This window comes from Eupeodes corollae, chromosome 1, assembly GCF_945859685.1.
Source record: "Eupeodes corollae chromosome 1, idEupCoro1.1, whole genome shotgun sequence".
NCBI classification, from domain to species: domain Eukaryota; kingdom Metazoa; phylum Arthropoda; class Insecta; order Diptera; family Syrphidae; genus Eupeodes; species Eupeodes corollae.
This window is the reverse complement of record NC_079147.1, coordinates 268707434-268726421: the sequence shown is the minus strand read 5'-3', so window position 1 is coordinate 268726421 and position 18988 is coordinate 268707434. Positions and strand designations below refer to the sequence as shown.

Genomic DNA, 18988 nt, shown 5'->3' with positions numbered 1-18988 from the left:
TGCTAAAATTTGCCAAATGGTGGTAACATGGGTTGTACTGCGTGTTCATCTTACAATTTCCTGGAATTACTCTATGGCTCGGCACTCAGCAAACATGAATATTAAATTGTTGTGCGATCTCTATAAGAGATGGTCGACAGTCATGGACTGTAATAGAGATTTTAGAGAGAGTCCAGGGATTTGATAGCGACCTGACTATTTCATAAAATAAGGTTATCAGATGTTGATATCACGTTTTCTTTTAGCCAGAACAAGACTTCTTTTATCAATTAAAATTTATTGTTTCTACTTTATTTTGGTCTTACCCTTGCTTTAAAAACCCCATTTTCTTCAATATTTTTAAAAAGACGTGCTTTAAAAATCTGATGTACTCTAAAAATTATGAGGCGAAATTTGAATTCAGGACAACGAGCAAAATCCTTTAATAAAATATTTTTTTAGATTTTTGACATAGAAAAAAAAACTTAGTTTTGCCCACTTTTGACTTTATTCATGTTATTTTTCAAGAATGTAATGAAATAATGAGATAGGATTACCTTTTAAAATGATATTTCTTATTTGATAGTAGATTTTCAATATTATTTTCTTTAATAAATAATAACCTTCAACACGCAAGTCTACAATTAAAAGTTTTCTCCATATTAGTAATCAGGATTCTATAGTTTGTAAATCTTGTAGTTTAAATTTACTTATGTTTAAAACTAAAGCTATTAAAAGTTTTAAACTTCATTTCTGTGTAAATTGCTACGTATTTCCATATTAATAGAAAGCAGCTAATAACCTATAGTCCTTCATATTGAATAAAATTCACTTTTTAGTATAGTCCCTTAGGTTGATTCTTAAACACGATAGAAGATACGAAAAGGATTTATTTCAAAAAACTCTTATCTTCCTTTCCTCATTCTTCTTCTTTCTGAAACTCTCTGAAAAGTAAAAAATATTTGTGCTTAGGCAGGAAATGCTTTCAATCTCATTCATCTGTAGTCTATAAACCATAAGCAAAGCATGCTTGTTTGCCTTCTTTCTAACTACTTTACTATTTTCATACAAAAAATCGTCATAAATACCTAATTCATAATTATTACTTTTGTTTGGCTTTGCTTTCTAAATTTATTATTTTTTTTATACAACATGTCTCCATTTTCTTGTGTTCTTACATTCTTTCACTTTACACTTTGAACATATAAATTCCAAAAAACTAAGAAAAACATTCAAAAAACAAAAAACCCAAAACACAGAAATACACACAAAATACAAACCTAAACATACCAGATCACAAACAAACAACACACAATATCAAACAAAATAAAAAAAAACATTATTCGCAAAAATTAATAACAAATCAAAAAATATATTTACAAACAAATTAAAAACAAAAACGTTCGCACGTAAATGCATCATTCCCTGGAATAAGATAAATGCATGAAACATATAGAATTTATGTAATAATTTAAATTTATATTTTAGAAAAATAATAAAACTATTTATACACCCCACTCCATTATTAATTTTCATATAAATAAAACCAAAGAAAAACTTTATTAAATAAATTTCTAATGATTGTTTTTATTATTTTCTCTTTTTCTTTTGTTTTTTTTTTTTCAAAACTTCGTTTCAGTGGTTAACAAGTTTTGGTACTCTTTGGGCTCGGGACTATCTGCTCTCCATCTCTGTTTTGCAGTTTCTGGACCCCTTAGAAAAAGCAAAAGGACTTCAACAAAGTGAAAGCAACACAATTGCCATTTTAACAAAAACAACTTATCACAGATAAAATAACATTGATAGCTAGAATTTATTATTTTAATGTATAATGTAACTATTTTATTTTTAGTTATTTTGTTTATTTTAATTTTTGTAATTATACTTTTCATCGTAGGGTTTTGTTTTAAGAAAATGACAAAAATACTGAACTTTTCTTTTTTTTTTCATTTCATTGACATCAATTCAATCACACTAAAATAGTTAATTTTGACTGCAAGAAAAAAACAAAAAAAAACGCGACAAATATTTGCCTAATACAAATTTGATCGCTAAGTAAAATAAAAAAAATAAAATATTTGTATAAAATATAAACAACGAAGAACAAAAAAAAAACATTTTGCTGTATAGAAAGAAAGAAAAATTGTATATGTGATAGCATTAATTTTATTTAATCCTAAATAATAGTTTTTTACTTGTAAATGATTTTCTTGTTTTATTTTTTCAATAAATTCTAAGTTATAATCTTTCAGGCTTAACTAAATTCAAAAAAACACACAAAACAATTTAATTCCGAAAGTAAAATGTTCACAGTATTAAGTTTGGAACATTCACAAGAAAATAGAATTAAAAACACTAAATTCAAATTTAAAAAATTCAAAATCACAAAATATATTTAAACTGAACATTATTTGTAAAAATTATTCTCTAACTTAAGTTAATAGAAAACCCACAATTTAATTTAGTTTAATTTTTTTTTGTTTATAAATTAAGACTTAGAAAATAGATTTATATATAAATTAAAAAGAAAAAAATAGATTATTTATAAGTGGTATATAGAAACAAAAACTGAAAAATTTTAATTAGTTATAAGCTGTTCTATTTGTTTAAACAAAAGGACGTCATTTGCATTTGACGATTATAAAGAAATATATACATAGGTATATGTATGTTTATGCATACATATTTTTAAAATGTACAGAAGAATAAAAGTAAATTCTTTATTAAGATTTCATAATGCAAAATTTTGCACACTCAAAAATTCTCTCATACAAAACTGCCGTCCATTTTAGTTTAAAATAAATTGCGAACAAAAAAGAGAAAAAGATTATAAAAGCAACAACAACAAATTTGTATTTGTATTTGTATAATGTGCTCAATCGTAAATACACTTTATTTTTATAAACATTAATTTAAAATTGGGTTTTATTTCAATATTATTTGGAGAGTGTTAATCAAATCATAAAAAAATAAATGAGTTATCTATTTAGCGGTTTCAAAGAATATGGCAGGAATTTAACATATGTCAAACTAAGTTGTTGAACCAATTTTCAGTTTCACATTAAGATCTTATAAATTTGTGAGAGCTGAAATGAGAGTCAATAGGTAGGTTAATAAGGAATGGAATTAGGATAGGATTAGGATAGGAGCGCGGAGGATTCAATGACCAGCCCATAAGGGCAGGCCAGAACTAAGATGGGATAAGGGGTATGGGAGTTGGGATAGAATGTCCACTACGAAGGCGATGGCATGCTCGCGATGCTCGGCTAAGCTCGGCGGATGGGGGATATCTTACCTTCGTAGACGGACCTCACCTCTTTCCAAAACTAAAATTTCATGCCATTACAAAAAAAACTTTAAAGATGCCAAAACATTACATTAACACATAACTCTAAAAGAACAAAAAGATTTTTACCGACTTGCACACTACAACCATAGCACGACTTTTAAACTAGCACTACACGTAAAGAACACCAAACACACGGACTATCGACCCACTACAACCGACACACCATCACCAGACACACTAACAACAGACAACACGACATTCACGCTTGACCTGACACACTACCACCCGATGACACGACATTCACGCCGGACCTGACACACCTCGGGGACGCTGCGGCTGTTGTTGCAGCATGGCCGTACCCACCCAACCTGGAGTTCGACTGGCCCGTACTTTCGAACTCCCCTCTCCAGTCTGTGAAGCTGAAGTGTACGTTGTAGGACCCGGTTCACTGAAGAGCATTATCCAGCCCTACTACACCTCCTCTGAAAATTGTAATCAGCACTTCATTATAACTAAGTAGTGAACGCCAAAAGTTGATAAAAAAAACGCAACAAATCGTCTACACGGTAACGTGACTTACATTTTGTTTAAACAGACTTATAACAAATAATTATAATGATATCGAAATTTGAAAATTTGAAAATAGAAAATTAGAAAAATTGTAAATTTGAAATAACTTAAGTTTAAAAAAAAGCCAAAGGAAAACACAAAATTTCTCCTTAAAAATATATATGTACCTAGTGAACCTAGGTCTCCTCCCCGTATGGAGGAGACTTAAGTTCCCTTGTTCTCCCCGAAAATCTACGCCGTCTTACTTTTATGAAGCGGCTGTATAAATTCCTCTTTTATCCTACCTACCGGGAGCTCTCTATAGGTAGCTAAGGGGACCCAAAATGTTGCCTCTACTTCGACAGGGAGGGGTATGTGGAACCTACGCTGCCCCGACGAACTCTACCCGTAACGCTTACTCGACAAAAAAAAATTACTACGCACTCTAGAGTCTAGACACATATATGTACATATACTGATAAAAGGAGTTGCAAACTAAAGTCGTTATAAATTTGAATAATTGTTTTTTCTGATGTAACGTTACTAAATTTTTCTTTGTTATATGTTGAACAGCTAGATATCTATATATATATATAAGCGAATCCTAGAATCGATTCGCCAGGAACCGAATTCTTTTTTTCCTATCCCGTCTGATTGGCGTAAATGTTAACGAAAACCCACGAAAAAATATATATATGTACATATATGAATGTAGATAACACTTACATATATGTATAAATATAGGGGTGAGATTGGTTTTGGCTAGTAAAGTTACTTGGGGACCCGGGTCTATCGACGGATCATTCCTGGGTTAAGCACAACCTCCATATCACTTTGGGTATGAAATTTGCTTTCTCTATGACCGTCGCTCGCTCCTACGCACGCCAACCACCGCGCCGGCCGCCAAAACTCAATCTCACTGTAATACGTATTTTTGATTTCTTATTTGTTCCTATTATACTAATTTATCGTGCTTTAAGGAAAGATTATGGTTTACATGATTGCTCAACTACACAAGCAATTGGCAAAATTTTGAAGAAATTTAAAAAGACTGGATTGGTTACAGATATTTTAAGGCCTGTGCACCATCGTTTTTCTCGTACTTCTGAAAATATCGATGCTGATAGTGAAATAGTTGCCTAAGACCCGAATGTGTCAATTCTTCGTCGTTCCTAGGAATCAGGACTGTCTTACCGCACAAAACGGCGTGTTTTGAATTTGAATCTACACCTACATCCATATAAAGTAGAGCTCACACAACAACTAAAGCCAGCTGACCATTATAACAACGTCGTAGATACTTCGAATGGGTGCCTGACCAACAGGTGGTGGACGACGATTTTTTGAACAAAGTTTTCTTCAGCGACGAAGCACATTTCTTTCTCAGTGGGTATGTTAATAAACAAAATTGTCGCATTTGGGGTTCTGAGAATCCTCAAGTAATTGAAGAGAGCCATTGTATTCACAAAAAGCCACTTTTTGGTGAGCTCTTTGGTCCGGAGGGGTGTCACCGTGAATTCGGAGCGTTATGGTCATATGATAACTGACTTTTTTTTACTGCTATTGAAGAATTCGACTTGGAGAATATGTGGTTTCAACAAGACGGTGCCACATGCCACACAACTCGACCGAATATGGCTTTATTGCAAGACATTTCCTGGCCGCGTAATTTCTCATTGTTTTCTCATTTTATTACACCGATTTTACGCCGTTGGACTTATATTTGTGGGGCTACGGAAAAGACCGTATTGATGCAGATAAACATTTAACTCTTGAGCACTTAAAAACCAACATTTGTCAAGTTTTGGCTGAGATGCCCCCCAATATGTGTCAAAAAGTGGTCGAAAATTACCTCAAAATAATCGATGCAACAATTCGTGGTGGTCATTCAAATGATGTATATGTTTCACATCTAACCTTTAAAATAAATTGAAACCGCAAAATGGAAAACCCTGTAATATATGGGCATTTCCACAGTATTTTTAACTTTCATGTTACCACAGTATATTAAGCCTTAGAAATGAAATTGGCACTTTCTAAGTGGATAGATTTTCGTATCATGACTTATTTCAATTATATAACCTACTTTTGACTTGATTGGATTAAAAATTTTAATTAAAATTAATAAAAAATAGGCTTAAATATTGCAAATTTCAAGCGTTCCAGATGCGAATTTATTAAATTTTATAAACAAAAAACATTTCAACGACCTTTGACCCAACTTAACATCATTAATTTATAATTATTTATAATATACACTGATAGAAAAACCTCGAAAGAAAGGTGTGCTACCATTTAAAAAATAGTACAAAGCAATTAAATTAGAGTACCTCCGTTTTTACAAATATTAAAATCTGATCTTTTTCTCTATATAACTTTCTCAACGATCGATTCTGATAGTATTTTATAGACTTAAATTATTCTCTATCAATCAATAAATCAATTATAATTTAATTGGATCATGTGCCTCTATTTAAAAATAAATAATGTCATTTTAAAGTTTAAAATTGAAAACGTGATCGGTATAGAATATGTGATTTTTTTAGCGGCACACCTATCGATAAGATCTTACAGAAAAATAAATGATTGTGAATGATAATTTTACGAATAATCAATAGTAAAAAAAAACCGTTGATCGAAATTTTTAAATTTCAAAGTTTGTACGACAGTACAAAATCAAATTTTTTTAAGAAATGAGGGTTTTTCATTGAATGCACACATCTCCACTGCGCTACACAGAACGGAAGATATTTATTAACGATGTTTCAAAATGAATCACGCAAGTATTTTCTTGTTATTTAGATGATAAACAACCAAGAAAATGTTTGTTTATAGATGTGCCTCAAAATAAAAAAAAAAAATTTCAATTGTTGAAAATGAAAGATTCTGTGGAAATGCCTATATATGAAAATATATAAATTTTTGTGAATAAAAAAACTTACATTTTTAAGCAATTTAGGATTTTATACCACACTACTACCGCATGATGGTTAGTGCGTTGGACTGTCATGCGAGAGGTTTTAGGTTCGATCCCTGCCAATGCAGGGAGGAATTGACAAATTCTCCAAGAGTAATTCTTGTCATGAAAATTCTTTCTCAAATTTGCCGTTCGGATTCGGCTTAAAACTGTAGGTCCCTTCCATCGCTGACAACAGTATTCGCACACAGGAATGGTTGAGAGTTGTCAGTCACTAGGCCCTAGTTCTCAAACGAACTGTTGCGCCACCCAATTTATTGTTTTACTACCGTTGTCAACACATTATCAACTCACGGTTTTAATATTTGCCTGGACTTTGAAAGAGCTTTCGAACAAATTGGTACACACCATATACTATATCAATTGAATAAATTGCAGCTTGGTTCGAAAATTATAAGAATTATCAATCACTTCATAAAACATCCCAAATTCCGTACCAAGGTCAATAAAGAGTATTCCACAATTTAGACACTTGATAATTTAATGACCTCCATTATTGGTAATACTGTTCATCTTTTGAGGCAGTCAGTGCCCAATAAATTAATATCGAAAAAATTACAAATTATTAGAAAAGTTGAAAACATTAAGTTGACACAAAAAGTTCTAATAAGAATTTTTGACAAAATAATAGAACATGCTGAGACAACCGGTGCTAAAATCTCAACGGAAAAAAGCCACTAACTTAATCTCTGCCGCAATACCAGCTATAAAAACTTTTCATTAGATCTTGGTAACTACACGCTAAATAGCGTCCGTTCATTAAAAATGTTTGGCCTAACCACTAAAAAAAACGTATCTCTAGTTTTCGCTAATCGATCGATTAAAAATAGATCTCATATCATATTTAAATATAATAAAATACTTTTGTAACAAAAAGAGTACTGTTCATCCCAACTCCACTTTAAACGTTCTACATGCAATCATTTCTCCAAAAATCGATTACGGTCTCCAATTTTCGGGAAATACCCAAAAACTCAGTTCGGTAAACTTAGAGTATTGTCCTAGGCGCTTTTCGTACAACACTGAAACCAATCTTCAAGACAAATCTGGATTTCTTTTACTCGACTAACGAAGAGACCTTCTTACTGCCAAATTAATACCAACATTTCTAACTTCATATGGATCTTTCACTCACAATGAAACATTAAACAAAACCCAAATGTGATATATAGAGTAAGCCAAATTTCAAACCTTTTAAAACAAAAGCAGATGTTTTCTTCCTTAGACATTAAAGGCAAATAGCAAGTAGCAACACCTACACTGCAGTAGCTCTGTAACGGTATTTTTCACTTCAAATGACAATGTTATTATTAACCTTGTATTACGGAAGGCTATTCCTTACATTTTAAGAATTTTACTGATCCACGTCGAAATGGCTTTCAAAATGAAAGCAAACGTCTTTGAAAATTAGAAAATTGGTTATTTTTCGTAGCCAGGACAGTAAATCAGTACGAGAAAAAGCAAACATTTTTTATAGTCCATTATATAATTTCAAGATTTAAAAACGAAAAAAGAGGCTGGGATGCGACCCACACTGATAACTTCCCATCCCGTCTGTCGATTTGTCTTGCTTAAAAGTTTGTCCATATAAACTCGTATCAATTTTTACCAAATTTGCGTACTATTTTTTGTAGATTTTATTTTTTATGAAAAAACGGACTGTTGGATTTTTCGTCGAAAACAATATTTTCTGTGAAATAAAATAAGTTTCAAGCCAATATTTTTAAGTTTTGAAAAGCTATTTGAGTCGAAAGTAAATTTTTACGAAGTTTTAGTATTGTTTTTTCTTAGAGTTTTATTTTTTGTAAAAAAAACGGTCAATTAAATTTTTGAAAAATTTTACCAAATGTTGAAAACAATATTTCTTATGAGATAAAATTACTTTGAAGCTAATGTTTAAAATTTTTGAAAAGATATTTGAGTCGAAAATCAATTTTTACCAACTTTTATACATTTTTTTTTAGGTTTTCATTTTTTATAAGAAAACTGTCAATTCAATTTTTTTCAAAATTTTACTGAATGTTGACAACAATATTTTTTGAAAGATAAAAGTAGTTTAAAGCCAATATTTCAAATTTTTGAAAAGATATTTGATTCGAAAATCAATTTTTACCAACTTTTGTTAATTTTTTTTTAGGTTTTTATTTTTTGTAAGAAAACTGTCAATTCCATCTTTCTCAAAATTTGCCCAAATGTTGAACACAATATTTCTTATAAGTAAAAATTAGTTTGAAGCTATTATCTCAAAGTTTTGAAAAGATATTTGAGTCAAAAATCAATTTTTACCAACTTTTGTTAATTTTTTTTTAGATTTTTAATTTTTTGTACAAAAACTGTCAATTCGATTTTTTTCAAACTTTAATTGTATGTTGACAATAACATTTTTTGAAAGATTAAAGTAAATTAAAGCCAATATCTCAAAGTTTTGAAAAGATATTCGAGTCGAAAATCAATTTTTACCAACTTTTATACATTTTTTTTTTAGGTTTTTATTTTTTGTAAAAAAACTGTCAATTCGATTTTTCTCAAGATTTTTGAAAATGTTAAAAACAATATTTCTTATAAGTTAAAATAAGTTTAAAGCCTAAATTTCAAGTTTTTGAAAAGATATTTGAATCGATATTCAATTTTTACGAACTTTGAGTAATATTTTTTTTTAGATTTTTATTTTTTATAAAAAAACTGTCAATTCGATTTTTCTCAAAATTTTATCAGATGTCAAAAACATTATTCTTCGTTGCACAAAATTGGTTTATAGATGAAATCATATTTCAGTCGTAAAATTTTGGAGGTGACAAATTTTTTTTTTCAGTTTTATTGATTTTAAAAAAAAAAACCGTTATATTGATTTTTTTCAAGAAATATACTTGTTTGGTATCATGTTACAATATATTATATAAAATTTAATTCAAGTCTCTAGCGTTTTTGGTTCGTAAGATATTTGGGGTTAACCAAAATTTTCACCTTTTTTTCAAACTGCTATGGTAAAAAAACCACCCACGCAATTTTCTTGAGAGCCCTTTCTGCATCTTTCTGTCTTATTATCTGTATAACAAAATTTATTTGAAGTTGATATCTCTTCTGGTTCTTGAGCTATGGACGACGAAAAAAACGTCGCGAACGTACGGACGTACGAACGTACGTACACACGCACGCACAGACATCTTTCTAAAAATCTTTTATTTCAACTCTAGGGACCTTGAAACGTCGAGAAATGTCAAAATTTTCAATTTGACAAATCGGACCCATTACAATAACTTCCTATGGGAAGTTAAAAAGGATTCCTAGCTTAAGTTTGTTAATGAAAATAAAATGCAACTACATTAATTTGTATTGTAAGTTAACCATTAGACATAAGACAATATTATAAATAAGATTTTGTTCACATATAAGGAAGGACTATAGAGAACTACATTTGCTGAAGGAAGTATGTCCAAGTCCATCCATGGAAGAATTACTATCTGTTATAAAAAGCAAGCTTAAAACCCGAAAAAACAAGCAAATCTGGTTTGATAAGGAGTGTGAAACGGCTCGAAATCTATCGTTTTCGTTCCTAACCTTTTTTCGCTAATCTAATAATGAGAACTTTAAACTATGGTACGTAGAGTCAAACAAAAAATATAAAACCTTGTGGTTACAAAAAAAGCTAGACTATAATATGTACAAGCGTAGTCACCAAACTGTCAATGGCAAGATCGTCTGCAGAATTTTGGAAAGAAATGAAATTAGTAAGTGGGGCTAAGCTTACTATAGGATGCAGTCTTAAGGCGTCTGATTTAAAGAATCATTTTTCTTCGTTGCTCAATATGGTATGCAAGGCCACATATGCTGCGCCATATGTCAAAGATATTTTTTTGGATTCAACCTTTTAGGAAGAAGAATTGATTGCAGCGAAAGACAGAGCGAAACTACACAAGACAGCTGGAACAGACCGAATACCAGTTGAATTTTTCAAGTATGCATCCCGCAATTTAATAGCATAACTTCTTTGCTGTTATAATGAAATCTTCGAGTTTGAAGTTATTCCTCCTAGTTTTCTGTCTTCGGTAATTTTCCCATTATTTAAAAAAGGAGATAAATCTGTTCCAGAGAATTATCGAGGGATATAGTTTCTAAACGCGTCTATAAAGATATTTGCGAGTATGATATTCAGTCAGTGGCGATTCCTCTCAGTTGGCTAGGTTGGCTGCGCCAACCCTAAAATTTCAGCTTAAATAGACAAACAAATTATTTCTATAAAGATTGAATGCATAAAACAAAAAACATAACTTCCCAATGTGCTTAAATCATTATAAAACCAGCAAAACCTATATAAATAGAGCCATTTACTGCAACCCGTACGTGCTATATTAATCCCATACAAAGTTACTTTTTAATGCTTTTAATTTCAGTCTAGAGTTGGCGATAAAATTTGTCGCCATCAAATGACATTCAAAACTATACTATTATTCCCGATGTGCCGACATGCTATCTCATTCTATCTTTAAGAACAGACCGAAAAAATATTCACAAAAGTTGGCGCTACTAATATGCGCCAACGCAACAAGTAGAAAAATGCGAGAAGAAAATATGTGTTTGTAGCGAGACAGTCTCAGTGCGAAAATCATAAAAACTAGGCATGCTGCTAGGTTGCCAGAGTCCAAATTGCATGATATATCCTTTTTTTTTAATGTGATATAGGCTTATAAAAATCTGGCAAGCCTAAACCTGTGGAGAAAAACATGAGAAAAAAATGCATTGGGACTGTAGCTGTGGGATATGGTTTTCTCTATTTGGGTAGAAAACCCGAGAAAAAAAAATGATGGTGTGTGCTAACTGCTTACTGCTTGGTCGTTTATCCTAAACCTAATTTTCAGTTAACCCTAGAAAGATAATCATATTTTTTAGTGCGTGAAAGATAATCATACGTCTTAGAGACGTATGGCACTTATTAAGCGCGTTTAAAGATGACAATTGATTTTTCTTCATTATTTCGTATTTTAATTCATTTTATTTGGGTTATTTTAAGTAAAATGAATCAATAATTAAGTACAAAAGAAGTAAAACTTGAGCAAAATTTATAAAAAATCTGAACCACCTTTAAAAACAGAACGAACAAAATTCTTTATTTTTTAAAGAAACCTTTGAGTTGACTTTGAGTCTTAATATTTAGTAAATTAGTTCATTGAGGGGTAAGCTAACTATAAAAAATAGTTTAAGTAATTTTTGAGAAAAAAAGTTTTTTCCCCATATACTTTTGTTCAGTGCACAAAAGTTTCATAAAAGATAATCATACGTCTCCCAGACGTATAACATAGTCATTACTGGCCCTAATGCATCTTCAGCGTGAATTTTAGGATGCACAATGCAAGCTCTGACTTAGTCCTGAGCAAATAAAAAAAACCGATGTAATACGGCTTATAATTCAAAACATATAACAATTTTTCCCCGCGCCATACGTCCCGCAGACGTAGATTATCTTTCTAGAGTTAATAAATGTTCTGTTTGAATGAATTTATCTTGAAACTTAATTGTAGTTTTCTTTTCAGTGGCGGATTTAATTAAAAAAAAAACTTTTAACTGTCATAAATTAAATTATACGTATTAACATTTTTGGTACATTTCTCAATATTTACAAGCATTTTAAAGGCAAAAAAGTGGTCAATGAATCTGTTTAATTTTATTTTTTTCATTTTTTTTGATAGTACGTTATTTTATTAGCGTGGCAATTTCATGTGGCAGTACTTTATAGGCGAATTTGAACTTTCCTTTTAAATTTATTATCAAAAACTTTTTTTCTTAAAATAAATAAGCTTTATAGGTATAGATAAAACCTACGTGTCTTAAAACATAATTCAAATTTTATTTCGATGATTCTTTTTACTTTTGATAACATTACATAGATACATAGCTACAGCTGTGCGATTTTCATACATATAATCTATCCAAAATGATGTGTATGGGCGGGTGGGGTATGTGTTAGTAGCGTACGGCTGTATTTTTCTTTGGGATTATGCATTCTTTTACATTGTAGGTACATTACTGCTCTAAAATAAGAAAATATCATTTGATCTTGCTGGGTTTCATAGATTATTTGGCATAGATAGTCCAGTCAACGAAATAATTTTGCTTGCAAGATATAATGCTCTCTTGGTTATTTTTGTATATGCTAAGCGTTACCTCCAGGTATGCATAACATTCCTAAACTCCCCAGCTCAGGGGCCGGAAACTGGACCTAAGAGGGGGGTAAATGTCGCCCTTTTTAACTTGTTGTAAATGCTTGTTAAACGAATCATATGAGTGGAAAAGTTAAAAGCAAGTTAACTTAAACTAAATTGCCTATAAAAAGGATATTTTTATATTTTAACTAGAATCATTTATAAGGGAGATGCGGGACATCAGCTCGATGTGCAAATATTCACAAAAATATTAAAAGAGGTATATCAAACCCCCCTCCTGTACTTAGCTCGCTGCCCTTGACTTTTGGTATGTTATACCTGTGACATTTACGAGAACACTATTTTTTGGCTCGTCGTTGACTGGACTATTACAAAGTGAAGCCTAAGCGGGAACACAGAAAACCACCAATTTAAGGCTATTTAACATTAAATCAACTGTATTTTACTATGTATTGTAAAGAAAAAACATTTGTTTTTTTTACCTATGTAGAAGCTAGGATGTAATCTCTGAGTTACTGAATGTATTCTTAAAATTCTCTCGCTATTTAAAAGCCACAATGTCCACGCTTAGATACAAATATGCTTAAGAGAGTCCTTTTTCTCACACAAAGAACAAAAGAACATCAAAAAAGAATGTCTTGGACTCTTGCCTATTTGCAAGGACATTTCTCATGTTTTTATTTTTATATTTCTAAATCTTAAGAAGAAAAATGGATTTTGCTACAGCTGAAGAACATTTACGGAAAGACTATTAATAATTAAAATTGGCGTCCTTGTCCTAAATTGGGGAGTTTAAAAACAACGTATAAAGACTCTAAAAGAGAGTGTATACGAAGTTTTAATACAACTCAATATTCACTTTATCCGTGGTTAGTAGAGTGTGAAAACAAAATTGCTCTGTTCTTTTGGCCTTGTCTACTTTTTTCCTCTCTTTGAATCGAGGAAACTATGTTGAAACTCTCAACCTGTTGAAACGTAACGACCCTATCATAGTTCAAAACTTTGAAACTGCTACAGTTTTTAAAGGAACATCAATGGCGATTCAGAATGATTTAATCAAAGCGGTTGGAAAGGTACTCAGAGGTACACAATCTGATGAACGGCAAAAAAATATTAGAGTATCGCCAAAATCAATATTTTCCTGATGATTTGATAACAACACTGATTGAATTCTACCCAGAAATATTTGAATTCAGTCAACTGCCGGAAAATACATCAACAACAGCGAAAACTTTGAATCCATATGACGTTCTTTTCTGGTTGGAGTCCAAAAATATTTCTGGAAGCTTTGAACAAGTTTATTCACTTTCAAAATTTATCTATACCATTCCAGCTACAACCGCTTCAGTCGAACGTATTTTTTCTGCGTTGAAAAGAATAAAGATGTATCTTAGAAGCTCACAAGGCCAGGAAAGATTGAGCAACTTAGCTCTTATTTCAATAGAAACAAATATTGTCAGAGTTAAGAAAAATTGAAAGCTTTTATGAGCAAGTTCTTGAAAAATTTTTGAAGACGATTTGATTTTTTATATAAATAAGTTTTTAATGACAAAGAATAACTTAAAAAATAAATAAAATTGTTTGTTTTTATTACATTTAGCTTTGATCAAAGTAGCCAACCCAGAACTGAAGACGAGGAACCGCCACTGTATTCAGTATCAATATCGGCATATCTTCCAAAATTATTAGTATTTTAGGAGCTCATCATTCAATATGGAGAATGCCTTTTCGAAGATTTCAGTTCTTCAATATACCTAAAACAAGGATGTGCGTTGAGTACTCTATTATTCACTCTATTTATTGAGTATTTAGTGGAGCACACGGGAAGAGGGGTGAACTTTGCGGGAGAAAATGTTCCGGGCTTATTGTATGCTGATGATATCGTACTTCTATCGGAATCCCCAGACCAACTCCAACAAATGATCGTCAAACTTGGAAAATACTCCTTCACATGGAATTTATCAGTCAACCTTAGCAAATCTAACATAATTATCTTCAAAAAAGGACACGGAAGATAAGCTAGTTATGAAAAATGGAAGTACTAGGATCAGGAAGTTCAAGTTGTTAAGGAAGTTAAATACCTCGGTGTAACCATAACGAGTAACCTTTGTATGAAAAAACATATCAAGTTAAAACTTCAGGAGGCGAGGCTGTCTGTAAAAACTGCATTGCAAATAAATCCATACACCACTCAGCAAAATATAAACACTTTTTCAAGCTGTGGCAAAATCCATTATGCTTTACTCCTCTCAAGTGTGGGCCTACAAAGAATATGAGGATGTGGAAAAATGATTGCGTTTCTTTTTGAAGCGAGTCTTTGCTCTCTCATCAACAACTCCTAATTATTTGCTTCATATCGAAACAGGTTTGCTTAATTTAATTTTGTACAAATTTGACGGGTGAATCGATCGAATTTGATTTGGATAATCTAACGGGTTTTAAAGGAAGTCTTTACTCACTTGTTGCGAAATTGGATGAGAAATATCAGCGAAATTTCATCAACCAGGCCAAAGCATCGTAGTATAGGGACTTCTATAGTAAGTTGGAGTTTAATCTTGGAGAATCAAACTAATTCGACGACAAGAACTCAACGGATATGATTTCTTCAATTTTACGAGCCAGAGGTGAGATACTTTCTCTGAACTACATACCTTACAGGACCAGACCTGCCTATCGAGTGCCAACTCTGCAACACCCATGAGAGAGAGAATATCGGACACTTTTTAGGATTTTGTCCAAGAAATTCTTCGGGACATTTTTGGGACGAACCAATTTGAAGCTGAAGAAGTAATCCAAAACCTTAATGGAGCAAAAGGCTGGGATAAACTTTACAAATTTCTCCAATGCGCAATGGCTTACAAAAAGAGAATTCTTACAGAGCTTTTAATTCTTCTAGTGCATTTGAATTTGTTTGTTCTATTTTTCTTTTTCTTATTGCTGTTTTTATTGAATACGCAAATAACTAGAACGCTCACACATCAAAATAATTTGGCAGCACCAAACAAAAAGTATCTACATATACATCCTTTGCTTTTTGTATCTTTTTGTTGTACTTGAATTCATTCTTCCTGTCTATCTTTCTAGAAAAAGTTACCTGACTTTAATGCGATCGAGCATGTAATTATTGAACTGGGACGTCGAGTTGTTTAAAAGAAATTTAGAATCGTTGATGACCTTCAGATGGTCCTTTAAGAGGAACGTCAAAAAATAGTCCTGAAAAATGTGTTTAAATCTCATAAATATGTTTAAATGCTTCACATTCTCCAAACAATTCCCCATTTGTCCGATTAGTCCTGGGAGCCACTGTAGCTAGTTTGTAACATCCTCTTCTAAGATCCAGGCTTTTTTCTAATTTCGTGTTGTTATAATATGAAATCAAGCATAAAATTCAAGAGCTTAATTTCAATTTTGCTAGCAATTGACAGATTGAGTAAGAGCTTCATTTTATGTATAAAAACAATAAAATCATGGACACGATATTTTCCTCGGCTCACAAAAGTCAATAATATGCAGAGGTATAACTAGAAAAGCAAGCATATACCTAAATACTCCAGATTTGAAAAAGGTCAATAATCCATCATTCAAAATAAAATATCTTTTGATTAAAGTTTTTATTTATAACTTTACTTATGTAACAGCGCATAGATACCTATCACCAATTGAAAAATATAAAAAAAAACTGCTTCTTGTCTTTTCATTCGTGCTGCTGCTTTAAGCACTATTGCTATGCGGAAGCTCCAACTAATTAAAACTATTAACTTATGCCTGCCGTCCTCCCAGCAGTGGTAAATGCTTGTGGTAAACAACAAGATTACGAACAATGGTGGCACATGAAAGTATGCAAATCATTCCGGCTGGCATCATTTTGCCTGACCGACTCCATCTGGAACCCATGACACCGGCTAAAACAATTGAAGTTCCCAATTGCAGCAATGGCTTGGGTGGGTTCTGAGAGTTCATCTGAGCGCCGAGACCAAGGATAGCACCGAAGGCGATTCCGGCTCCAAGTGAAGGCAAAGACCCTAAAGGATTTGTTTTTCAAAGTGAAATTTCAAGAATCACGATGACGAGAGGAAAATAAAATACCTGCTTTGACATAACCCATTATTCCACCAGCAGCAACTGTGGCCGCAAAAAGATATCCAATTACATCATTTCCGTTTGCCATTTTTAAAAAAATATAAATGTAAATAATAAATTGTATTTAATAAACTTAATTTTATGTTTTTTCTTTTTATTTTATTATCTTTTCTGTTTTTTAGAAAGGACAAATTTGAGGTGCCTGTCGTCTGATTGGATCTTATCGAAGTAGAAAAATATCTACAAAGGGACATTTTTGCTTATGACATTTCGTCAAAGGGAATTTTTCATGTTTTGTGTAAACGCAGGAACAATGTGACCGGTTAATTTTGTTTACAAACATTTTCCAACGCAGTTTCCAAATGATTTAGAATACAATATTAAGAATAACTTATTGTCTTAAGTTCGCTTACCTTCTTAGAATTAGTTTAACATAATTTAAGCGTTCGCCAAAGAATTAAATACAAATAAATGAATCAAACACAGAAACCAAACTTTATCGAGTATATTTGAATCAACGGTGAAAAAAGTAGTAAACTCAAATATTGTGGAAGTCAAAATATTGGACATTTCTGGGAAATTTGGTAAGACCCTGTTTACATTTAATTTTTGTTTTTCTTTTTTAGTTTGCCAAAATAAACAAGGAATCTTCGAATTATAAAAATTTTAAGCGAATACTATTTCACCAAGTCTGATATTACACAGAGAATGTATTTAATGCGCATTAATTGGCTATTTTGTTTTGAAGTGTCATTCAATGATGCGCGCGTTATGACACAGAGACTTTTTGGATTTTTAAGTCTGTGCATTCTTTTGACAGATATCTTTTATTTCTACTTTCGTTGCTCGCTCGGTGTACTTTGTTTAGTATTTAGTTTAGTGTTAAGAAAAATAATAAAATAACAAAAATGGAATCGGATTTAAACAATACATTAGATTCAGTGGCAATGCTCTTTGAGTGTTTAAATACCGACTCCAGTTCAGATGAGGAAATTTTATTAGAGTTAGTAAATGTATGTGCAGATGCATATACATATTATTTAGATAACAAACACAAAGAAATTGGATAAAGCCCTGAAGGAAGGAAAGACATACCCAGGGGTCGTACATTTTGTAATAAGTTAACTAAAGTTTAACGACAAGGAATCCTTCCTTAATCATATATGAATGGATGAATGAACGTTTAACTTGCTTTTGTCACTGACAGAAAATGATATAAAAAAACAACACACGAAGATGAGAGACTCTATTTTACCAGCTGAGCAAATTAGCCGTCACGTTAAGGTTCTTAGCCGCTGATGAAACATTCAAGAGCACAACCTTTTTTCACACAAGCTGTTCCAGATGTTTGTGATGCAATTTGGGCAAATTTAAAAGGCTCGTATAAAAAGGTATGTATTTTGTATTTTTTTTTTTCATTAAATAAAACTTAAACAAAAATTAATCCAGAAGATCTAAAGTAAAGGAACTTGTCGCTTCTGAGTTTACAGATAGTGGCCTTACCTTCACGTTTAAAATTGGAGTTCGCGAAATATATATACCTGGGAATGATTCATGCAACCCTGAGGGTGATGGCGTAGTTTCAAACCTCGTTGATGCACTTTTTTGGAGAGCCAAATGGCTCAGGAAGTTTTCCGTTTTATGGATCCATTCTGTATCCTGTCGATCCCAAAAACTGAATTCATTTTCGCTGCAACTGATGATGTTCTCTGCAAAAAACTTTTTTGTTATTAGTATTAAGATTGTATTTATTATTAAAATTTTCAGATTCAATATCGAACTGGGAAAAAATAGCTCAAGAAATTGTCTTGGAGCTCTTGACGGAAAGCATATAGCTTTCCAGAGTTTAAGAAAAGATTGCTCATGCTATCATAATTATAAAGACATAAACAGCATATAATTTTGCTTACTTAGGCAGACGCAAACTGCAGATTGATATTATGTTGACATAGGAAG

At 31.8% G+C, this 18988-nt stretch overlaps 3 protein-coding genes across 5 annotated transcripts in view; 1 reads left to right on the top strand and 2 right to left on the bottom strand.

Annotated features, from left to right (window-relative positions):
- The window catches only part of LOC129943424 (A disintegrin and metalloproteinase with thrombospondin motifs like), a 171364-nt gene extending 168467 nt beyond the window's left edge, over positions 1 to 2897 (top strand). For all 3 annotated transcript variants that reach the window (XM_056052860.1, XM_056052859.1, XM_056052861.1), the window contains one exon: positions 1619 to 2897. Coding sequence is in view for 1 of the 3 variants with exons in the window: in XM_056052861.1 (XP_055908836.1) it covers positions 1619 to 1625 (7 nt within the window). In the remaining 2 variants the exon portion in view is untranslated. The remainder of the gene's footprint in view (positions 1 to 1618) is intronic.
- LOC129943425 (homologous-pairing protein 2 homolog) overlaps positions 1 to 17580 on the bottom strand; it is a 38618-nt gene extending 21038 nt beyond the window's left edge. Inside the window, exon 1 of the mRNA XM_056052862.1 lies at positions 17446 to 17580. The gene's annotated coding sequence lies outside the window, so the exon portion shown is untranslated. The remainder of the gene's footprint in view (positions 1 to 17445) is intronic.
- LOC129943426 (transmembrane protein 14 homolog) lies at positions 16545 to 17269 on the bottom strand. Its single transcript, XM_056052863.1, has 2 exons — positions 17039 to 17269; positions 16545 to 16974 (listed from the first exon to the last, which is right to left on the bottom strand). Exons 1-2 carry the CDS (start codon positions 17118 to 17120, stop codon positions 16712 to 16714), a joined length of 345 nt encoding a protein of 114 aa, XP_055908838.1. The 5' UTR covers positions 17121 to 17269; the 3' UTR covers positions 16545 to 16711.
- Positions 17581 to 18988: the final 1408 nt, after the last annotated feature.